Source organism: Natator depressus, chromosome 2, assembly GCF_965152275.1.
Source record: "Natator depressus isolate rNatDep1 chromosome 2, rNatDep2.hap1, whole genome shotgun sequence".
Lineage (NCBI taxonomy): Eukaryota > Metazoa > Chordata > Testudines > Cheloniidae > Natator > Natator depressus.
The window spans coordinates 45,383,870-45,405,082 of NC_134235.1; the positions used below are offsets into that span (position 1 = coordinate 45,383,870).

At 42.0% G+C, this 21,213-nt stretch overlaps 1 protein-coding gene across 2 annotated transcripts in view; it reads right to left on the reverse strand.

The window, feature by feature from the left end:
• Positions 1 to 5,146: 5,146 nt before the first annotated feature.
• Positions 5,147 to 21,213, reverse strand: part of OSGIN2 (oxidative stress induced growth inhibitor family member 2) — a 30,691-nt gene continuing 14,624 nt past the window's right edge. For both annotated transcript variants that reach the window (XM_074944132.1, XM_074944131.1), the window contains exons 5-6: positions 12,809 to 12,900; positions 5,147 to 7,677 (exon numbers count right to left, since the gene is read on the reverse strand). In XM_074944132.1, the coding sequence (XP_074800233.1) occupies positions 6,624 to 7,677; positions 12,809 to 12,900 (1,146 nt within the window). In that variant the 3' untranslated portion in view covers positions 5,147 to 6,623. The remainder of the gene's footprint in view (positions 7,678 to 12,808; positions 12,901 to 21,213) is intronic.

Sequence of the window (21,213 nt, forward strand, 5' to 3'; positions counted from 1 at the left end):
AACAGGCTACATAAAAAGCATTAGTGAAGTCAGTACAAACTAAAATGTCAGACAATTATTTGTTTATACTGCTCTGTACAATATACACTGAAATGTTAGTACAATATTTATATTCCAATTTTATAATTGTATGGTAAAATGAGAAAGTGAGCAATTTTTCAGTAATAGTGTGCAGTGACAGTTTGTATTTTTGTGTCTGATTTTGTAAGCAAGTAGTTATTAAGTGAGATGAAACTTGGGGGTATGCAAGACAAATCAGACTCAAAGGGGTACAGTAGTCTGGAAAGATTGAGAATCACTGTCTTGGCTGATCTGGTAACTTCAATTGAACATGGCAAAGACCGAGCTCCATTGTTCCTGCCAACATCCAAGACTTTCAACACTTCCCTCTCTGAACCCTTGTAATCAAGCTATATTCAAATCTTGAAATTTCTCCATTTCAATATCTTTAAGAACCAACCTTTTCCTTGTTCAGATTGTCAAACCTCTTGTTTAATCTCATGACTTGACTATTGGAACCACCTCCTCTCTAACTTTAACTACAACCACCTTGGGTCCATTCAGAACACTGCTGCCAAGCTGTTTCCTAGTTGATCCTGGCACTATGCTTCAAATCCTTCCTCTGGCTCCCCTTTTTCCACTATATCGAAGACAAACATTTGGTCCTTACCTTCAAAGCCCTTATCTATGTAGGTGCTTTTGAAAATTTTACCCCTCATCTTTCATCTCTGTCCTTAACCACTCTCAAGCATCATCAACACAAACTGGCTCCACAGGCAATCAATAAGCCAAATGGAATGGGTCTTCTACTCCAGACAGAGCTAGGGCAGCCCCAGGCAGACCTGTCTGCAAGCTGACAAAAAGCTAAAGGGATTAATATTTTTCCAGAGAGAACTCAGATTCCTCTGGGATGCATATTCTGTCACATCAGTGGTCACAATCTTTGCTATGCATTTTCCACATTCCTCCAAGACACAACACAGTACAAAAATAAAGGTGGATGGGACAGTAATTCTAGTAGCATATATCAGCTATGGTAGCCCTCCTTTTTGGTCTCACCGCTTCCCCTCTGACCTGGGCTTAATGTTTCTCCCTCTGTCTCTAAGCTGTTATCTGACTTGAGATATTCTGGACAAATTATCTTTACATTGCACTCATCTAGAAAAAGTCTTGGCACAAAGAAATTTTTCTAAGGGGAGAAATAAAAAATAGCCCCAGGGATGCTGGCTACTATTCAACTGTTGCATGAAGATCTGTCCATAGGTCTCAGCTTTAACTCCTCGAAGGTGCAACTTTCTGCCCTCAGTGTTTTAAATCCAGATCTTCCTTGGCCTCTATCATCCTCAAACTTGCCAAACCTCTTAAAGCCCTTCTCACAATTTCCCCTGCAAAGACCAGAATGGCATCTTCAACACCATTACTTGGACTCCATTTGAATGCTAATGTCAACAAAGCCTTGCATGTTTCAGTTGCCATCACTTTAGAGTCCCAGATAGTATAGCTCTTTCAAGTAAGACACTTTTTCCTCTTTCAGGAAGGCAAAACTGTTCTTAAACTGTCTCCCAGTTTTATTCCAAATGCTCCTTCTCTCCCCAGTTGAGGTAATGTGCTCCCATTTGTCAGCTCAGTTCAAAAACAGCCACAAGTAGTACCGAGAAACTCTTCCACATTGTTTTTCATTCTAAATACAAAGTTTAACAAGTCTTTTGCAGCTTCAGGAACCAGATGGATTCACTGTTACATAGTAGAAAATGCAAGGCTTCCAGAAATGCAGCATCCAAAGACATCTAGGCTTATTTGTCATGGAGCATGGCAACATGCTGGTCAGAACTTCAGCCTTAGTAGGGAGAGAGATGTAAGGCTGCACTACAGTCGTCTCTCCACTTTTGCCAGATCTACAAACTCAGTTTGCAAGCATCTGCAGAGACCTCCTTCAGGAGGGCGATACTCCAGTCTCTGGTCCCAATTTAAACCCTCCAGGGTCATAGGGGAATCTTTCCTAGGTCATCTTTCCTACTTTCTCTCCCTATTGTTCCTCACTGCTCATTTCTTGCCATCAGTGAAGACCATCGAGAAGAATGCCAATTGTCTTTCTTCCAGTTATGATTACACTAAATCATCCTATCCAGCTGTATTCAGTTTACTTATCTTAGAGCAGGTTCCCAGTAAATAGATTCCATTTTCTCCCCTTAGGGTGACAGGTGTAAAAAAAAAAAAAAAAAAAAAAAAAAAACTAATCTCAAAGCTGGGTTGAATGATTACATTTAGGATTTAAATTTTCTACAACTTCAGATGAACTCTTCTAGTGGGTTGCCAGGTGAGTAGGTCCAGCATTCCCTTCAAAGCACATGAACTGCTACTGGTCTGTAGAGAAAGAGGGTGCAATTCAGTCAGGATTAGTAGGCACAACATTTATAACGTAACACACCAGCCTGTGGAACTCAGTGCCTTAGGTGAACACCTTGGTAAGATTCAAGAGAAGATTACGTATTGTATCTGAATAAAGAATTCTGCAATTACTCTCTAGTATAAAAGCTTTAGCCACATGTCAGACCTCATGTTTCAAGTTATAAGCCAATCTGCTAGACCCCAAAAGAAACTCTCCCCATGGTTTATTATTACACAAGTGCCTTTCTTTAAACAATTACCACTGTTAAACAGTCACGTAGTAAGTGCACCATTAGTCAGGTCTGGTATGGCAATTCTGAGGTTGAACTCCAAGATACTTTCAGGGATCAAATTATTTTAAAAACTTCATGGCTATAATTTAGCCTGGTGATATACTCAGTATTGCTTTGGATTATAACCTATTTCTGAACCAAAGGCAACCATAAAAATATAAATTGCATTGCTACACAATCCGGGTTAGTGCTACCCTAGTTTACTGCAATTTTATTATCAATTTGTAAAATAAGTCCAGGTCTTCTGAAAATACCAAATATTAGTCTGCATAATTGACAGTTGACAGCTTTTTCATCGGGTGAAAAAAAGCCAGTTGCAAATATAAAACTAGCAGCTCCTAGCATAAAAGGGAAGATTTCTCAGTACTGCTTCAACCAGTAAAAAGGCTTATTTACACACTGGTGAGGTAACATTTATTCTTCAAATTCTAGACATGCATACTGAAAACTACTGCTCTGTCCAGCCTATTGACCTGCACTCAAACCTTAGTTGAATGCTTAGGAACACTGGCAGGAATGGAAGAGATCACTGCTAATTCTTTGGGAGGTGCGGCAAACCTAGAGCAATGGACACCAATAAAAGACCCTCAGTAAAAAGCTCTGCAATTAACTCTTGTCATCATGTTAAGTGTTTATAATACCTAAGTAGCTGCTGCAGCTAAAGGTGAGACTAGTCTGTCTTCTACATTTTTTTGCTTTTGTGATTAAGTCAGTCCCTTTGTCCCATTTAATTATTAAACTAGAAGTACATGAAAAATCAAATTTGTGCATGAATGATGGGAATGCTTTTTATAATCTGTGATGTTATTTTGTAAGTTATCTACCATAAATGTCTGAAACACCTCCAATTTTGGATTTGCCTCACCGCCATGCAAAAGTATTGCAAGTTTGTTACAAGCGCAATTAGGTTCTTTAATAAAATCTTTAGCTCATACCTAATGTATGCGACTTATGTAATAAAATCAAAATCTCTTAATTAGATAACTATGAATTAGGTATAAGTTTTAAACTATAGTTACACAAGTTCTGCTAAAATGATGGGGAAAGATTATACTTGTCTACTGTGTCTGCTAATGCAAAAAAAACACCAATTGAAACCAATTATTCACATAACTCTGTTTTCTAGATACAAAAAGTAGTTAATAGTTTATGGAAATACTAATGAAACAAGAAATGGCTAAATTCAAATCATGTGGGCATGACTGGGAACAAAAGCAATTATTTAAAAATTTTGCCTTGTTTTATTCACATTGTTTATGCTATTGAATTTTATAAATTGCTTAAGTTTGTAAACTACACAACTAGGTTTTTAAAATGTAGATTCCTTAGCCTTCAATTGAAAATACTATCGTTTGAATGCCTGTGCCTCACTTTTCCCTCACTTCCCTTATGCAAAAGTCCAGATCCTGCATAACTATACTAACAAGCCTAAAGGTTTGCAGGATCAAGCCCCAAGTTTATTAGTAAGCACAGACAGACTGGACACTATCCAATCTATTTGTGCATATTACTAAATTAATGCAACTCAAGAGGCACATGGCTGGGATCACAGAATATGTAAATCACCCATTATACAGTCTTGAAGTATAAGTTATCAAGGGTCTTTTCTGTATTCTGTTCAGGTTCTTATATCTTGTCCATCATTGTGATCTTTTTGGGGTTCGAGCTTCATTTTATTCATGTACATAAAGGCCTTTTTAGTCCAAAACTATCATTATATACTCCACAATACACTTAAGAGCAGACACTAATGAACTGAATTAGACAACATGTCTTCTACCACATTAGATTTGAGTTAAAGTGCCTGGTAATGGATTAAACTAAAACTGAACACCTATCCAAAGGGGGTACACATGAATACTTAACTAGTTCTGAAAATTATTATTTAGAAACTTTCAGTTTATTGTTTGCCCCAGCTACAGTGAGTAACACTGGGTTGTGTCTATAGTAGTTTATCTAAATACTTGGGCTTGAGACTCTAGGTCAGGGGTGGGTAAACTTTTTGGCCCGAGTGCCACATTGGGGTTGCGAAAATGTATGGAGGGCTGTGCCTACCCAAAAGCCTTGTCCCACCCCCTATCTGCCCCCTCCCCCCTAACTGCCCCCCTCAGAACCCCTGACCCATCCAACCCCTCCTGCTCCTTGTCCCCCGACCGCCCCCTCCCAGGATCCCTGCCCCTAACCACCCCATGGGACCCCACCCCCTATCCAACCCCCGCTGCTCCCTGTCCCCTAACTGCCCCGAACCCTATCCACACCCCCGCCCCCAAACAGGCCCCCCGGGACTCCCACGCCCTATCCAACCCGCCCTGTTCCCCGTCCCCTGACCACCACCCCCGAACCTCCACCCATCCAACTGCCCTGTCCCGACTGCCCCAACCCCTATCCACCTCCTCAGGACCCCCCCCTCTCCCTGACTGCCCCCGGGACCCCTTCCCCTTATCCAACTCCCCCGCTCCCTGTCCCCGTACCATGCTGCTCAGAGCAGCAGGATCTCACAGCCCTGCCGCCCAGCCGGAGCCAGCCACGCTGCCCAACAAGAGCGGCGGGCCAGAGCACTCGTGGCACGGCATGCTGAGGCTGCAGGGGAAGGGCCGGGGGCTAGTCTCCCCGGCCGGGAGCTGAAGGGCCGGGCAGGAGGGTCCCACGGGCCATAGTTTGCCCACCTCTGCTCTAGATGTCACCTTAGAGAGACCAGAAGTGTGAAATTTAGTATGTGCCCATTTGCAATCTTGAGTTTGCATCCTTGTCACTCCCATAAGCAGAGAATGATGATTTTGCAAGAACATTTCTATACAGGCTCAGTCATTTTGTATGGTGACAGTTTTAGACCACGGCTTTTAAAAAAGAAATATGAGTGGTTAGAGACATCCTAGTTGTAATGTTAAGCATTACCTTAGAAAAGAGCAGGAGCCAGTGCTTGGACTTAGTAAGGGAAGATGGGAGTGTCTGCTCTCTATCTCCACCTGATAAGAGATCCTATTCAGTCTTCTTTAGCGGTATTGTGAGAAAAATTGTTTACAGGTTTTACAGTTACTTCTCAACAATATTTCCTTTTCAAACAGATTTTTTTTCAAAAGTAAATTAGGTATTCACTATCTTGACACTGTCGTAAGAGCACTTACATCAGCACTTTATTATTTTACTGTAAACCAGAATATTCTTGGAAAGTTACATAGCAGTGTAATAGAGAATAGATCTCTATAAAATCCCTATATTATGGTCCTTATGCACTTATGGAAGTGTAGGCATACACTTGACAAAAACATTAGTGGATTGTCAAATTAGCAACTAAGCTTAAAGGAATGCTGTTCTCTCTTTTATCCCAGTACCAAATTATGATGGATCTGGTTTAACTGTTAAGCCAATCTTTTTCTACTTGTAGAAATCCTCTTTGTTTCTTGTAAAGACTGCTTTACTAAGGGCTAAATAAACGTTTATACAAATGCCAGTATTACTATGGCAAAATAAATATAATCCTTGTTCAAAATACACACACTTGCTTTGAGACCAAAGATCATCACAAGGAAAGCTTTCTGCTCTTACAACTTAACTTCGATTTATACTTTCACGATAAGTATATTTTGTTTGGTGAAATAGTAAGAAGAAAAGGCAGTGCTTGGGCAGACGTTCTCTTTCCAGAGCGTAAGTGTGCTCTTTCCTTTGAGCAAGAGACCACAGGCAAGTCAATGTAAGTTAGTCTCATTTGCTGTCTATCTGGAAGAAATTCCAGTTGGGGGACAGAGCACTTAAAACAGCAGACCACACTTCCGTCTTTTGAAAGGGGTGAAGTAGTGTAGTGTCAGCATCCTCTACCAGGCAATACAAGCGTGACTTGTATACATAACAAAAAAGAGGCTACTAATGAATTTAGCTGTCAATGTGTTGCTTGTTAGAGTATGCCTGCAATTCCATATATGAAAGTTTATATGACCGCATGTTTTAGGGGACCCCATCCCCACCGCCGCCTCTTTCAACAATTAGTTGATGTTTCTTCTTTTGTCTTGTAGCCAAACATCGTGCAATGCCCAGTGCACCTCCTTTTAAAAACCGTACAAAATTGTCTCCAACCAGTGGGCCTAATGCAAAAAGATTGGCTTCCTTAGTGCACTCGTAAGTATATGGATCAATCTCAATAGGATTACCCTTGCATGTGATTGGCTGGTTTGGGCTATGACCTATCCCCTGACCATGGTCCTTTAGAAAGAACAAATTAGGGTGAGAACCTATCAGTACTAAGGCTACGGAGAACTTGAAGATTTTCTTCAATCCAGAGGCACTCTGTAGGACACATTTCATGTCTGGCTTGAAGGAAAGTACACGGTGCTCAGGAAAACTGGTGTAAGCAGAATGCAGATTAGAGTCCACAGCATGTGACTGAGTACACATCATATGATAGACCTTATGGTATTCAGGATAAAGCTTTTTAGGCAGCTGTTTGAAAATTAAACTTGGATCAGTAACCCTTCTACGAAAAACATGAATTACAGGGATGTTATTGTTGTAAGCACACAGTACTGCGTCAGCTGCTGAGAGTCCAGCACCCACGATTAAGACAGGGTCTACTTTCCCACGTAGTTTTCCTTTGCTGATGGCAGCTCCAAAGTCAGACATGGAATGAAACACAAAAGGAAATTCTTCTCCTTCAATCTGTAGTCGGCCAGGAGAATCAAAAGTTCCAGTCGCAAGAGCCACATTCTCAGCAAAGAGGCAGAAGGGCACCTGAGAGCCATCTGTTGTTCTCTGATAACCTCTGACTTCCCAATTTCTCTTGATCAGTGATGACTGTACATCTTCCTTTTCCATTTGCAAATGCTGTGTTGAAATATCTTCACTCACTTGGCTTTCATCTTCGTCATCCTGTTCTCGGTAAAGTCTTGAAACAGATGTTATGTAAGCATTGTCTCTGAAGTTCTTCTGGAGGCCCATGACTTTAACATACTGTTTATAATAACAAGCTATTTCTTCTGGCATAACTCTGTCACTCTTTATACTTCTGAAACAAAAACAAAAGGCTTCCAGTTAACATTTATGCTCCAATGGATGGGTCAAACATCACATTTGAAATATTGAATGTACAGATTCAAATTTAAGCAGGATTGACTCAGACCTTCACTCTCAACATAACTACACTGAGTTCAATATGTTTTATTGTATGGAGTTTGAAGACAAGACTGTAAACTGCTCTTTTGATGTCTGAGAGACAAGTGGGTGAGGTAATATCTTTTATTAGACTCACTTCTGTTGGTGAGAGAGACAAGCTCTTGAGCTATACAGAGCTCGTCTTCATGTCTAGGAAAGGTACTGAGAGTGTCACAGCTAAATACAAAGGCTTCTCTACACTGGCACGCTAAATCAGCACTGCTGTGATCGATGCAGCGGCATCAATTTAACGGGTCTGGTGAAGACACAATAAGTCAATGGTAGAGCGCTCTCCCATTGACTTCAGTACTCCACCTCCCCGAAAGGCAAGTCAGCAGGAGAGCATCTCCCGCTGACATAGCACGGTGTAGATACCGCGTTGGGTCAACATAAGCTACGTCATGCAGAGGGGTGATTTTTTCATTTTTACAATGACTTAAATGGCAATGCAGACCAGTCTCAAGATTGAACAGATACTTTAGCATAAGTAGTTAGCACATATTCTAAGGGACTATTCAATGTGAAGTTGTCTGTTAACACCCCTGTAGTCATAGGACGAAAAGGGGAATTAGTGGGTTACACATTGTTGTAAAAAGCTATAAATCCAGTGTCTTTACTGAGACCAGGATTTTTAGTGTCTAGCAAAATTATGAATTTAACCTCCCAGGATCATCTTTTGAAAGTGTTGTAGAGGTTTCCTTTGAGGATGCGGGCTGACAGGTCAGACAGAGTGATCAACTTGTGAAATGTGTTCACGCACAGATGACAGGGTAGTTTTATCATTTTCCTGTGAGAGTTCATTCGAGAGTGTAGTGATTGTCTGGTTTCACCCACATGGTTGTTATTGAGGCATTGACTGCACTGGATGATGTACACCACCCGTGATATGCATGTGTAGGACCCATGGATCTTGAAAGGGGTGTGTTGTGGGGGATGTTGATAATTGTAGCTGTGGAAATATTTCTTCCTCACCCACCTTCTCTCTCTCTCTAATATCCTGGGACCGACATGGCTACAACAACACTGCATACAACTTTTGATTTCTGGTATACAAGACAAGTCAAGTTTGAAGAAAATTAGTTCTTTAATTTTAAAGATGGTCAGCAACTTGAAATTTTCATGGCTTTTTTTGAGTAAATTAAAAATTAGTCATTAGATCTGAAACAAGAGAACAGTAAACTCAGTTCATAATTTTTAACATCACTGAAATGATTTTCTTCCAACTTGGTACGTTTTGTAGATCTCATTAAGACTTCAAATCAAATTTGAAGGCTGTGCTATAAAGCTATACAAATTCCAGTTTGTTATATGCTAAGACAATTTATAACAAGATTACATTTTAAAGCCTAAGTACCAGATGTCAGAGCTGGTTATGCTTTCAACCTAAACTCTGACTTGAGCACCTGATTTCTCAACCCTAACTGTGCATTAAGAGTAGTGTTTTGCATAAAATGTATAAAGAACATAAGACCATAAGAATGGCCATATTGGGTCAGATCAAAGGTTCATCCACCCCAGTATCCTGTCTACTGACAGTGGCCAATGCCAGGTGCCCCAGAGGGAGTGAACCTAACAGGTAATGATCAAGTGATCTCTCTCCTGCCATCCATCTCCACCCTCTGACAAACAGAGGCTAGGGACACCATTCCTTATCCATCCTGGCTAATAGCCATTAATGGACTTAACCTCCATGAATTTATCCAGTTCTCTTTTAAACCCTGTTATAGTCCTAGCCTTCACAACCTCCTCAGGCAAGGAGTTCCACAGGTTGACTGTGCGCTAAGTGAAGAAGAACTTCCTTTTATTTGTTTTAAACTTGCTGCCCATTAATTTCATTTGGTAGCCTCTAGTTCTTATATTATGGGAACAAGTAAAACTTTTCCTTATTCACTTTCTCCACACCACTCATGACTTTATATACCTCTATCATATCCCCCCTTAGTCTCCTCTTTTCCAAGCTGAAAAGTCCTAGCCTCTTTAATCTCTCCTCATATGGGACCTGTTCCAAACCCCTAATCATTTTAGTTGCCCCTTTCTGAACCTTTTCTAATGCCAGTATAACTTTTTTGAGATGAGGGGACCACATCTGTATACAGTATTCAAGATGTGGGCATACCATGGATTTATATAAGGGCGTCGACGTCTTCAGAGAACTATTCACGATGACTCCAAGATCTCTCTCTTGATTAATTGTAGCTAAATTAGCCCCCATCATATTGTATGTATAGTTGGGGTTATTTTTTCCAATGTGCATTACTTTACATTTATCCACATTAAATTTCATTTGCTATTTTGTTGCCCAGTCATTTAGTTTTGTGAGATCTTTTAGAAGTTCTTCACAGTCTGCTTTTGTCTTATATATTTATTTTCCACATGTTTATTTAAATTGAGAGATTTTGATTTAACTAAAAACGTAATGGCTCAGGCCAAAAGCTGCATTTTTCTCTGCGCAGTGTTGAGCCCTCAGTCAGTGTAACATAATCCTGCACTTACCCCACTGGTAAAAGTTCTTAAAACTAGTGCACTACGAAAGTGTTAATTTTATCTCCTCATAGTGTCGTACAAACACTAACCAATCCTTACAACACCTGCAGTAGGTAGGAAGGCAAGTATTAGCTCAATTTTATGAGGAGACTGACATTGTTACCCAGTGTGCGGCTATGTAAGTCGGGGCAGAGCTGAGGTTAGAACTCAAGAACTGTGGACTCATAGGCTACACTTGCACACCAATCTGTCTCAGATTATTTGGTTTCTAGGACTAACTTCTCCCTCATCCAAGAAAAAGTATTCAGGTATCTTTATGAAGGCTCTCTTAGGATCCATGTATATAGTTAATTACAAGGGAAAGAAAAAAAAACCCAAACACCTACACTAGAAGAACTTTAAAGTTGCAATCTCAAGCATACAAAAGTTAAAAATGCCAAAAATAAGGTTTCTCAAGCAACCATAATTTGTCATCTTCTGCATCTGCATGATGTAATTAAAGATTCTATTATCTTATTTTTTCCACACAACCACTGCCTCACTCAGTATACGAGATGAATGGTGCTCATTGAATGGCACCTGTTCAATATTTCTTTTTAATCTTCCTCATTCTGTGTGAACCCAACCTTGCTGCTGTTTTTAATAATTAGGGCCCTACCAAAGTCACAGTCCATTTTGGTCAATTTCACAGTCATAGGATTTTTAAAATAGTAAATTTAATGATTTCAACTATTTAAATCTGAAATTTCACAGTGTTATAATTATAGGGGTCCAGACTCAAAAAGGAGTTGTGGGGGGAGGGGTTGCAAGGTTATTGTGGGAGGGGTTGTGGTACTGCTACCCTTACTTCTGCGCTTCTTCAGAGCAGGGCATATGGAGAGCGGGGGCAGCTGGCCGGGAACTCTGAAGGCAGAGCTGCCGCCAGCAGCAAAACAGAAGTAAGGATGGCATGGTATGGTATTGCCACCCTTACTTCTGTGCTGCTCAGTCAGCAGCTGCCACTCTCTGACCGCCCAGCTGTGAAGGCAGCAGCACAGAAGTAAGGGCGGCATGGTATGGTATTGCCACACTTACTTCTGCGCAGCTGCTGGCGGGGCACTGCCTTCAGAAGTGGGCGCCCAGCCAACAGTCGCCACTCTCCGGCGCCCAGCAGGAAGGGTGGCAATGCCACGATCCCCCTAAAATATCCTGCGACTCCCCTGCAACTCCCTTTTCGGTCAGGACCCTCAATTTGAGAAATTCTGGTCTCCAACGTGAAATTGGTATAGTGTAAGGTTAAAGCACACAAAAGACCAGATTTCATGGGGGGAGACCCGATTTCATGGTCCGTGATGCGTTTTTTGTGGCCAAGAATTTGGTAGGGCCTTATCTATCTTACGGTGTATTAAATTCAAGCTTCTCAGCCTCACCTATTAGCCCCCACCAAAGTTTTCCCCCCACCTACATAGCTGATCTAATTTCTCTTGGTATCCCCTTCCCCTACCATTCCCTCTTCTGCTTCTTATGCTCTTTCCAACTCTTACTCCTACGTTCAGTTCTTATTCCCACTCTTTTGTGCTCTTTCATGCTGCCTTCTATAACTATAAGTCTCCTTTTCCTCATCACTCTCTTCCTTCAAATCTTTCCTTAAAAAACCTCTTCAAACAGATTTATCATCACAATTAATAATTCTTACATGTTCTATCTATGAGCCCAATCCTGAAAACACAACTGTGCAGTGTTTATTCCCATGAGTAATTGCATTGATTTCATGGTAGTAAGCACTTTAACACAGTAGCACTTGTAGGACTTGTTTATAAGCATAGCATGAATTAAGTGGGCTAGAAAGTGCTCTTTAATTAAAAAACAAGGCTGTAGATGTTGTTTAAGATAGTACTATATTAAGGTTCAATTTTTAACATGAGGATTTTAAACAGCACAGTGTAACTACTCCAAATACTATATAAATCACTTAAGCATTGGGATGATTGATGCTCCAGAAATGTCTACAAAATCCAATCCATTTTTTAAATGTATCATTTGGCTCATATTTTATAATGGGCACCAGTAACTAATATATTTGTTTTGAACAACTGCTCAGATCCACTTTAAAGTGGCCCTGAAATTCCATTATGTAAACTTCTGAGACAAAGAGAGGTTTAAAAGAAAAAGACAAGAGTGACTAATTTCATTTTTGGCATAATAGCAGGAAAAAACAAGTGCACTTGTTAAAAACTTTCCGTCAGAGACCTTGAATAACAAGATTAAATACAAAGCAAGTTTACCAATTTGCTTTATGTACACAAGTTTATAATCAAAAAAATTTTCAGGCGAAACTATAATGACCAGTTTCCACTTTGTTAAATAAAGTGTACTATTGTCTAAGGCACTCAAGGAAGGAGAAGTGCCACTGTAATTATTAAAACTATTATCTAGCAGTTGTCAATTTTTTAAAAAAAATGTTCTATTTACAGCAGTCACATTTTCTGCATCTATCACTTTAAAAAACTTAGTGTCTTTACCTGCGTTTACTAGCTGCCCAATCCTTAAACTTCAGTCCTGGTAACTCCATCCAGTCTCCAAAACTGATTGTCAACATAGAATCTTCCATAGTCTATGGGAGGGGGGAAAAAAATCAAACTAAAAGAATCAGGTAAATTTTAATAATTTTTTTATATGAATACATTTATTCTAAACATTATTAAAGTAGTTCCACTGCACTTATCCAGAAATAAAAAGGATGATGATGTATCAGTATGTGGACTGCAAATAAAACAAGATTTCATATTACAATTAGGAAATAAAGTATGCAGTCTGATCATGGGGTGATAAATTTAATGGAGAAAAGCAGAAGAATTACAGATGAGGAAAGTATACCTGGAAAGGAAAATAAAAGCAACGTATTGCAAGCATGGAACTAAAAGTAAGAAAAACAACAAGTGCTGGGAGGCCAATAAAATATGAAAAACAAAGTCCTAAATCTTTAGATAAGTAGTGCCTGTTATCAATCAAGCAAAGGACAGGCGGAAAACAAAAGGAGGGTGGTAGAGAGCACCATTACAGTATATCACATGTTCAAAACTTTAATGACTAAGACAATTAACAGGCTCAATACAGTGGATAAGGTCAGAAGTCCCACAGGTAAGGGGAAGTTTGGGTCTCTAAGGATGAGGGAAACTGGATTACAAACTGTAAACCTCATCCTACTCCCATCAAAATCAACAGAAAAAAAAAAACTTTCAATGGATGCTGATCAGACTCTGTACAAGATATACATACAAGGAAAAAAATATTACAGCAAAAAAAAATCAACAGAAAATAATGGCCAAGTATAAAAAGGGATACTATTACCTAAAAGGGTGGAGCATTAGATGTGTTGAACATGATAAGATTCAGAAGAAACTGTGGAAATACAGAGGACTAGCAGAGAAGCCTCTGTTTCCCCTTCCACCATTTATCTATCTTCTGTATTAAGGTTGTAAGCTCCTTGGGGGTAGAGCTTGTCTTTTACTATGTGTTTGTACAATGCATAGCACGCTGGGGCCCTCAATGTCAGATGGGGCTTCTAGATGCTACTGTCATACAAAGACTAAAAAATAAAAAACCTCTCAGATAAACAGAATGAGATAAAAATCAGTTCTACATGGCAATCTTATAGAATGACATTGGAAGATGGACTCTCCCTTCTGCATATTCGAGAGAGATCAGCTTCAGGGCATTACTCAGTTGGAAAAGTGTTCTACACATATTTTTATTTGCCCCATTGAAGAAAGTGTATTGCATGGCTCTGGGAAGCAAAATCATCTTTTTAGTGTCTAACCTGCACAATCCTTAATCAGGAAGTGTGCAAGGACTCAACGTGTTTTAGAATGGAGGAACAGTGGAGAAATATATGCAATGAATTTATGAGACAGATGTGGCTTGGCCGTTATTATGGATAAATATACGGATACATCGAAACAACGGGGTAGAAACAGCAACTTTTATAATGTTAGGATGCGAGAAAGGTGTTGCAAAACTGTTTAAGGATGTTCCTGAAAAAACAAGCACCTTGTCTTCCCTTTCAACCGCACTGCTCCTCCTACATACATACTATTGCCAAGGGTTACTATTTTGTAAGGTTGTTTTCAACAGTTATTTCCACTTTATTTACAAAAATAAGATCATGAAAGTTGAAATTGAATTCAAGTGGTGGCTAATGAAGATAAGTGAGTCCACATTTCGACATAATAACCTTTTGCACTTCTACAGTGCCCTCCATAAAAGGATGAGTGTTTTGAGAAACAGATCCCAAATAAGCAAAGAAGAAACAATGTAAGGCACTACCACCATTAGAGTTTAGATCAGAGGTGGGCAAACTATGGCCCACGGGATGCTCCTACCCAGCCCCTGAGCTCCTGGCCCGGATGCTCGCCCCCCCCCCCCCCCCCAAAGCCTCAGCTCACTGCACCGCTGGTGCAATGCTCTGGGCAGCCAGGTTGCGAGCTCTTGCCAGGCAGCGCAGCTGCAGAGCCGCGGCCTGACTCGGTGCTCTGTGCCGCTCGGTGGCGTGGCTGGCTCCAGCTGGGCGGCACAGCTGCCTGTCCTGGTCCTCTGGGCTGCACGGCTGTAGTGCCGCCAGCCACCAGTGCTTCAGGCAGCGCGGTAAGGTGGCATGGGGGTTGAATGGGGGCAGGGGAATTCGGGGTGGTGGTCAGGGGGTGTGGATGGGGTCAGGGCAGTCAGAGGGCAGGGAACATGGAGGTTGAGTGGGGGCAGGGGTCCCGGGGGGCAGTCAGGAAGGAGGGGGGTGTTGGATGGGATGGCAGGGGGCAGTCAGGGCAGGGGTTCCAGGGGCAGTCAGGGGACAGGGAGAAGGGGTGGTTGGATGGGGCAGGGATCCCAGGGAGGCAGTCAGGAATGAAAGGAAGGGTTGGATGGGGTGTGGGGGGGGGGGAGGGGGAGAAGTCAGGGGCGAGGAGTCCGGGGGCAGACAGGCAGGCGTGGATGGGGCAGGGGTCCAGGGGAGGCCATCAGGGGACAGGAAGGGTTGCATGGGGCAGGAGTCGGGGTGGGGCATCAGGGTGTGAGGGGCAGCGGGGGTCGGTTAGGCAGCAGGGGGCTAGGCCACGCTTGGCTGTTCGGGGCGGCACAGGCAAAAAAAACTTTGCCCACCCCTGGTTTAGATGATATAATGGTCTCTTCTGGCCTTAGTCTGTCCTGCATACCACAGGTCATTAAATATTGAGCCCAATAACTTGGATTATGAGAAGCATTTCAGTCCTCAGGAGACTAAACTATTGTGTGCGACAGGCACAGAACAGCACAGACTGAGGCACCATCAATGCCCTAGGCCCCCGTAACAGCAGGCAATTGATTAGGTGAGATATGTACAGATGATCTCTGCAGGCAATCCATACTCCATGCTGCAGAGCAAGATGGAAACCCATCCAAGATCCCTGCCAATCTGACCTGGGCAAAATTCTTTTTCAACCTCAAATCTGGAGATCAGTTTGAGCATGTGAGCAACACACACCAGCCAACCATCCAAGAAAGAGGATTCTCTGTACCACCTCAAAGCACTGGTTCACACCATTTGATGTCCTGTCCCAGCTTGAGCCAATCCCTGATGCTTAAGAGGGGGCAAACAAAAAAACCAACCCCAACCCAGAATATTTAATTTGGCTAACTGTGCATTAGGGGGGGAAAATTCCCTCCTGATCCCTGCAGGTGAATGACTGAAGCCAGGGACTTGATTATACTCAGTCTTAATACAGAGCTGTAAATATTATGAGCATATTAAGGGCAATGCAGAGCTCCCGTTCTCCCTATGGCCCATGAAGGGAGAGAATGAAAAGAAGGATTCAGACTCCAATACCAGAAGGAACCACCACAACCGTCCAGGCCGACCCCCTGCATACTTAGGCCATAGAATTCCTCCCAGAAGATGGATTAAAGCATGTATTTTAGAAAGATATCTAATCTCATTTTAAAGACTTCAAGCAATCCTGAGTCCACCACCTTCCCAGTAAGATGTCCTGATATTTGAACACTTTTAGTGCCAGGAAAATGCATCTTATTTCAACACTGAATCTGTCTAATTACAACTTCCAGCCATTGGATCTTTGTTATGCCTTAATCAGCAGGTTTGAAAAGGCTCCCACATTATTAGATACATTTTCCACACATAAGTACCTAGATAGAGTGAGATAAGATGAATAGGTTGAACACCTTTAACTTTATATCCTAAGTCTCGCTTTCTAGTCCCTGGATTATTTTTGTGGCCCTTCTTTGAACTCTTTCCAGTATTTCCACATCCTTCTTGAAGCGCAGACACCAGAATTAACCAATGCTGTGCACAAAGGCAAGAACACTTCCCTTTTTCTACTTGATAGCCCCCGTTTTATACGTCCAAAAATCACATTAGCCCTTTTCACCAGAGCATTTTACTGAGATCTCATATTGAGGTGGTTATCTACAATGACCCTCCTAAAAGCTTTTCCAAATCACTGCTTTCCAAGACACAGTCTCCCATCCTCTGGGCATAGCCTGCATTCTTTGTTCCCAGGTGTAGTACCTTGTAGTACCTTAAAATAAAATATATTTTATTGGATTGTGACTATTTAACCAGGCAATTCAGCTCACTCTGTAACAGTAACAAGCCCTTCTCATTATTTAGTACTCCACTAACGTGTGTGTCTTCTGCAAACCTAACTGCCAAAGATTTTATATCATTGTTTAGATCACTGATAAAATATTAGATAGCTATGAACTAAGAACAGTTCCCTGGAGAACCTGGTTAGAAATAGGGTCCATCACTGATGACTCCAATAAAAACTACACATTGAGATTTATCAGTGAGCCAGTTTGTAATCCATCTAATGTGTGTCCTGTTAGTTTCATATCATGCATATTTTTAAATCAAAATGTCACATGGTATTAAGTCAAATGCCTTGGAGAAATCCAAGTATACTATATCAACACATTTGCCTTTATCAACAAGACCTGTAATCTTGTTTAAAAAAAAAAAAAAAAGACAACAGGTTTGTTAGGCAAGATCTACCTTCCATGAAACCATGCTGACCGGCATGAATTATATTTTTAACTTCAAATTCTTTGTTAACCATTCCATGATTTTAGCTGTGATCACAAGATCACCTTGGGTGGAGAGAGTACTGAATTGATGGTTGGTGGTGCGTACACATGCATGAAATTTGCTATGTTGCTTAGACACAAGAACACCATCGCATCCCTGAATGTAAACAATAGATTAATTAGTTAATGGGTTCTGCAGTATCCTAAAAAAACATGAGGTGAGATATGGAAAAGAGTCTTAATAAAAGTTATCAAGCCATATTTACTAGCAAAATAATATAGCCAGCAGGCAAGTTCCCTGTTGAACTAAGTTGAGCATTTCTTGTTCCTCTTCTGTTAAAATTTGCTTCCCGGCACAGAATTCAGAATAAACAGAGTGCTGCAAGTCTGATAATGAACAGGTTACCACAATCAATGATAACGAAATATCAGCCCACCAATTTTATCTGCCCTGAGCAATTAGGTTGCTGCTAGCAGTAGTTCCTAAACTGTGATCTGTGGACACAAGTGGTCTGGAGCTGCTTGTGGTTTATGAAGAGCTGGCTGTTTGCATGGGCTGACGCTCTTGCTTGTTTCTAGCTGCTAAACTGCATTACAGAGATAGAAAAAATATATATGAAATACATGTAAAAGTAATATTAGTAAAATAAGAAATTGCTATAGCTGACCTAGGAATGTTTTGCAATTGCGAGCGGAAGAGGAAGTGGGTCATATCACAGCACGTGAGCAGGGAAGTGGTCAGCAAGACATTTACTCTATTAGTGATCTATGTTATAAACAGTTCTGATGATCTCTCTAACAGATATGACAAACATAGGTGTATGTTTGAGAGTACTGTATCAAATGTATAAATGTTATCTATACCTCTGTAAACCAGGCAATGCATGCTGGCTGGCTGGGGAGGGCTACCAAGCTCTATCTAGGGCAGGGGTGAGCTAAGTATGGCCTGTGAGCTGCATCCGGCCCGCCAGCCATTTTAATCTGGTCTCAAGCTCCCCCAGCCAGAGCCCTCACCCCACCCCCCATGTGCAACCCCCTGCCCCAGCCCGGAGCCCCCTCCCACACCCTGAACGCCTCATTTCTGGCCCCATCCCAGAGCACGCACCCCCAGCTGGAGCCCTCACCCCCTCTCGCATCCCAACGCACTGCCTGGTGCCTCCTCCCACACCCTGAACTCCTCATTTCTGGCCCCACCCTGGAGCCCGCACCCCAGCCAGAGCTCTCACCCCCTCCTGCACCCCAACCCCAATTTCAGGAGCATTCATGGACTGCCATACAAATTCCATACCCAGATGTGGCCCTTGGGCAAAAAGCCCATCCCTGATCTAGGAATTAGAATCAAGGTGGGGGGGAATTACTGCAGATCCTGGGACAGGTAAATAAATCAAGAGAAGTACCACCCTGTGGGGTGAATTGCATATACTGATACAGACCAGGTTCAAGAGACCCAGGAAACAAAGAAAGACCTTGTGGTATAAAAAGCCAGCATGAACTGACTGGGGGAAGGGATGCATTTTGATCCAGCAAACTGATGTGACTTTTTAACCAAGAGGGGAAAAAACTCCACTGAAGGGTTTGAAGAACTGATAAGGTCTCTACAGAAAAGATGAGAGATACCTAGTAAGCTGAAGCATGCATTTAGACTTTTTGTTGCTTAGGATAGGTTTTCTCTGTAATGCTTCTGTCCTAAAAATAAACATACTGTGCTCTGCATAAGGCTTTTTGGTCACTGGTGAACCAGTGTCTTCACCCTTGAGAGAGCAAGTGTGAAACTGCAGATGCTCAGCTAGGTCAGACCTGCTGGGATAATCACTGAATTGCCAGGGGCTTCAATCTAAAGCCCTGGTCTGGAGGGAGAGGAATGTAGGGCCCTGCCCAGAGAGAGATGACTGTTAGAGGCCCAACACCTAAGGGGGCATTCCTTGAGCAGATCACCGAGGGGGCCAGAGGTGCAGTTACCTGAAATTATAACACAATGTGGTAGTGGAACAAGCATCAGCCACAGCCTTGTCTTTAGGTAGCCTATACTGCTTCTTCCATCTGCTGCAGTCCTTGCCATCTACTGATGACTAAGGCTGTGACTTTGTCAGGGAGGTCACGGATTCCTTGACTTTCCGTTTCCTTATGATTTCTGAAGCAGTTGGGGCTGCCTGAGCAGCTCCTGGGCCAATCACACCGACTGCTGCTGGGGCAATCTCAGGCCATACCACCCCCACAGCAGCAGCAAGAGGAGCGTGGGAGGGGGTTCAGGGTGGCACTTACCTTGGGGGAGCTCCCCGGAAGCAGCAACATGTCCCTCCCTCAACTGGTAGCTCTGCGCGCTGCCTCCGCCCACAGGCACCGCCCTCACAGCTCCCATTGGCCGCAGTTCCCAGACAATGGGGGCTGCGGAGCTGGCAGCACGTGGAGCTAGGAGCGTAGGCAGGGACAGATCGCCGCTTTCGAGAAGCTGGGTAGGAAACCTGCCAGCCCTGCCAACCCCTCCTCCCCCCGCCCCCAGCACTAGCTCCTCTGATCACCCCCTTTGCACTCGTGGTGCCCCATGCTGCCAACCCAGCCAACGCTTCCAGGGCTGCCCCCCCCCCACGCAAACCCCTGGGCCACCCACTCTGAACTGTCCTTCTCCCCACCCCCAACATCCACAGCCCCCCAAGTGCATCTACAGCACTCCCAAGATTTAGTCAGGAGTATAGTACAAGTCATGGGTAGGTCACGGTCTGTGAATTTTTGTTTACTGCCCATGACCGGTCCATGACTTTTATTAAAAATACCCGAGACTAAAATGTAGCCTTACTGATGACACAGAAAGCATCTTCCATAAAAGATGGGGCTGCCCTTTACAGTAGGCGTTTTCAAAGATCCTCAGAACAGCTTTTTTTTTTTTTTTTTTTTTAAACTGTTAAACATAAAAAAATTAAAAAGTCCAAGACTGTGTCATGGACATGAAGTATAGTGAATCAAAACTGAATTCTAATAATGCATAAAGAGGATTCTGTCAAGACTGAAAACTGAAAGGACAGTTTCACTTTCTGATTCTAATGTATTAGTACCATACTGTTTGGGTTCACAAAGCTACAAGGACATGGATACATTAAAATCCATTTGATGTGTTTACAATTTGAAAAAAAAACCCCAACACCACTTGCCTTTTCTAACAGTTAAAAATAACCAGCAACCACCAAACATGGGATTTAACCTAAAAGGATTATATCCTTTTAAAATTACAGAATTTTTTTGTAAATTACTCGTCTATTACAAGACGCAGACAGAATACAGAATCCCGGGATATCGGTAGTAAAATTCGGAATCAGACTTGCAACAGTTAGGTCAGCAATGTAGTTGTTTTTTATTAATCAAAATGCTGTGTGTAGTCTGGCAGTGAAGCATAAAAATCTGGAAACATACTAGGAACACTTCCATTTTAATAAGTTCACACGCAGGAGTAATGGGTAGAGCTGCTGTGTACCTGCAACAAAACCTCTCAAATGCTCTCATTTCAGTCTCAAATTTATCTATGTTCCACAAAAATGTAGCGTCCACTAACTTGTACTGCTGACCATTATTTACATAAAAAAAAAAAAAAAAGAAAAAAAAAAGAATCATGAAACTGAAGTAACAGAGTTATTTATGCTAGCAAATGAATCCCGCAGCATTTTAAATTTCCTGAATATATTTTAGGCCCTCATTTTGGGTCTTGTCAAAGAATTTGGGCTTTGGATAGGTCAAAAGGCTGAAGCTGCAATTCCCATTAACATCTACAAATCAACCCCATACTAAGAAAACCCTCAATACAAACCCATCAAGTTAGAGGAATATAAATGAAAAGTATCAGAGGGGTAGCTGTGTTAGTCTG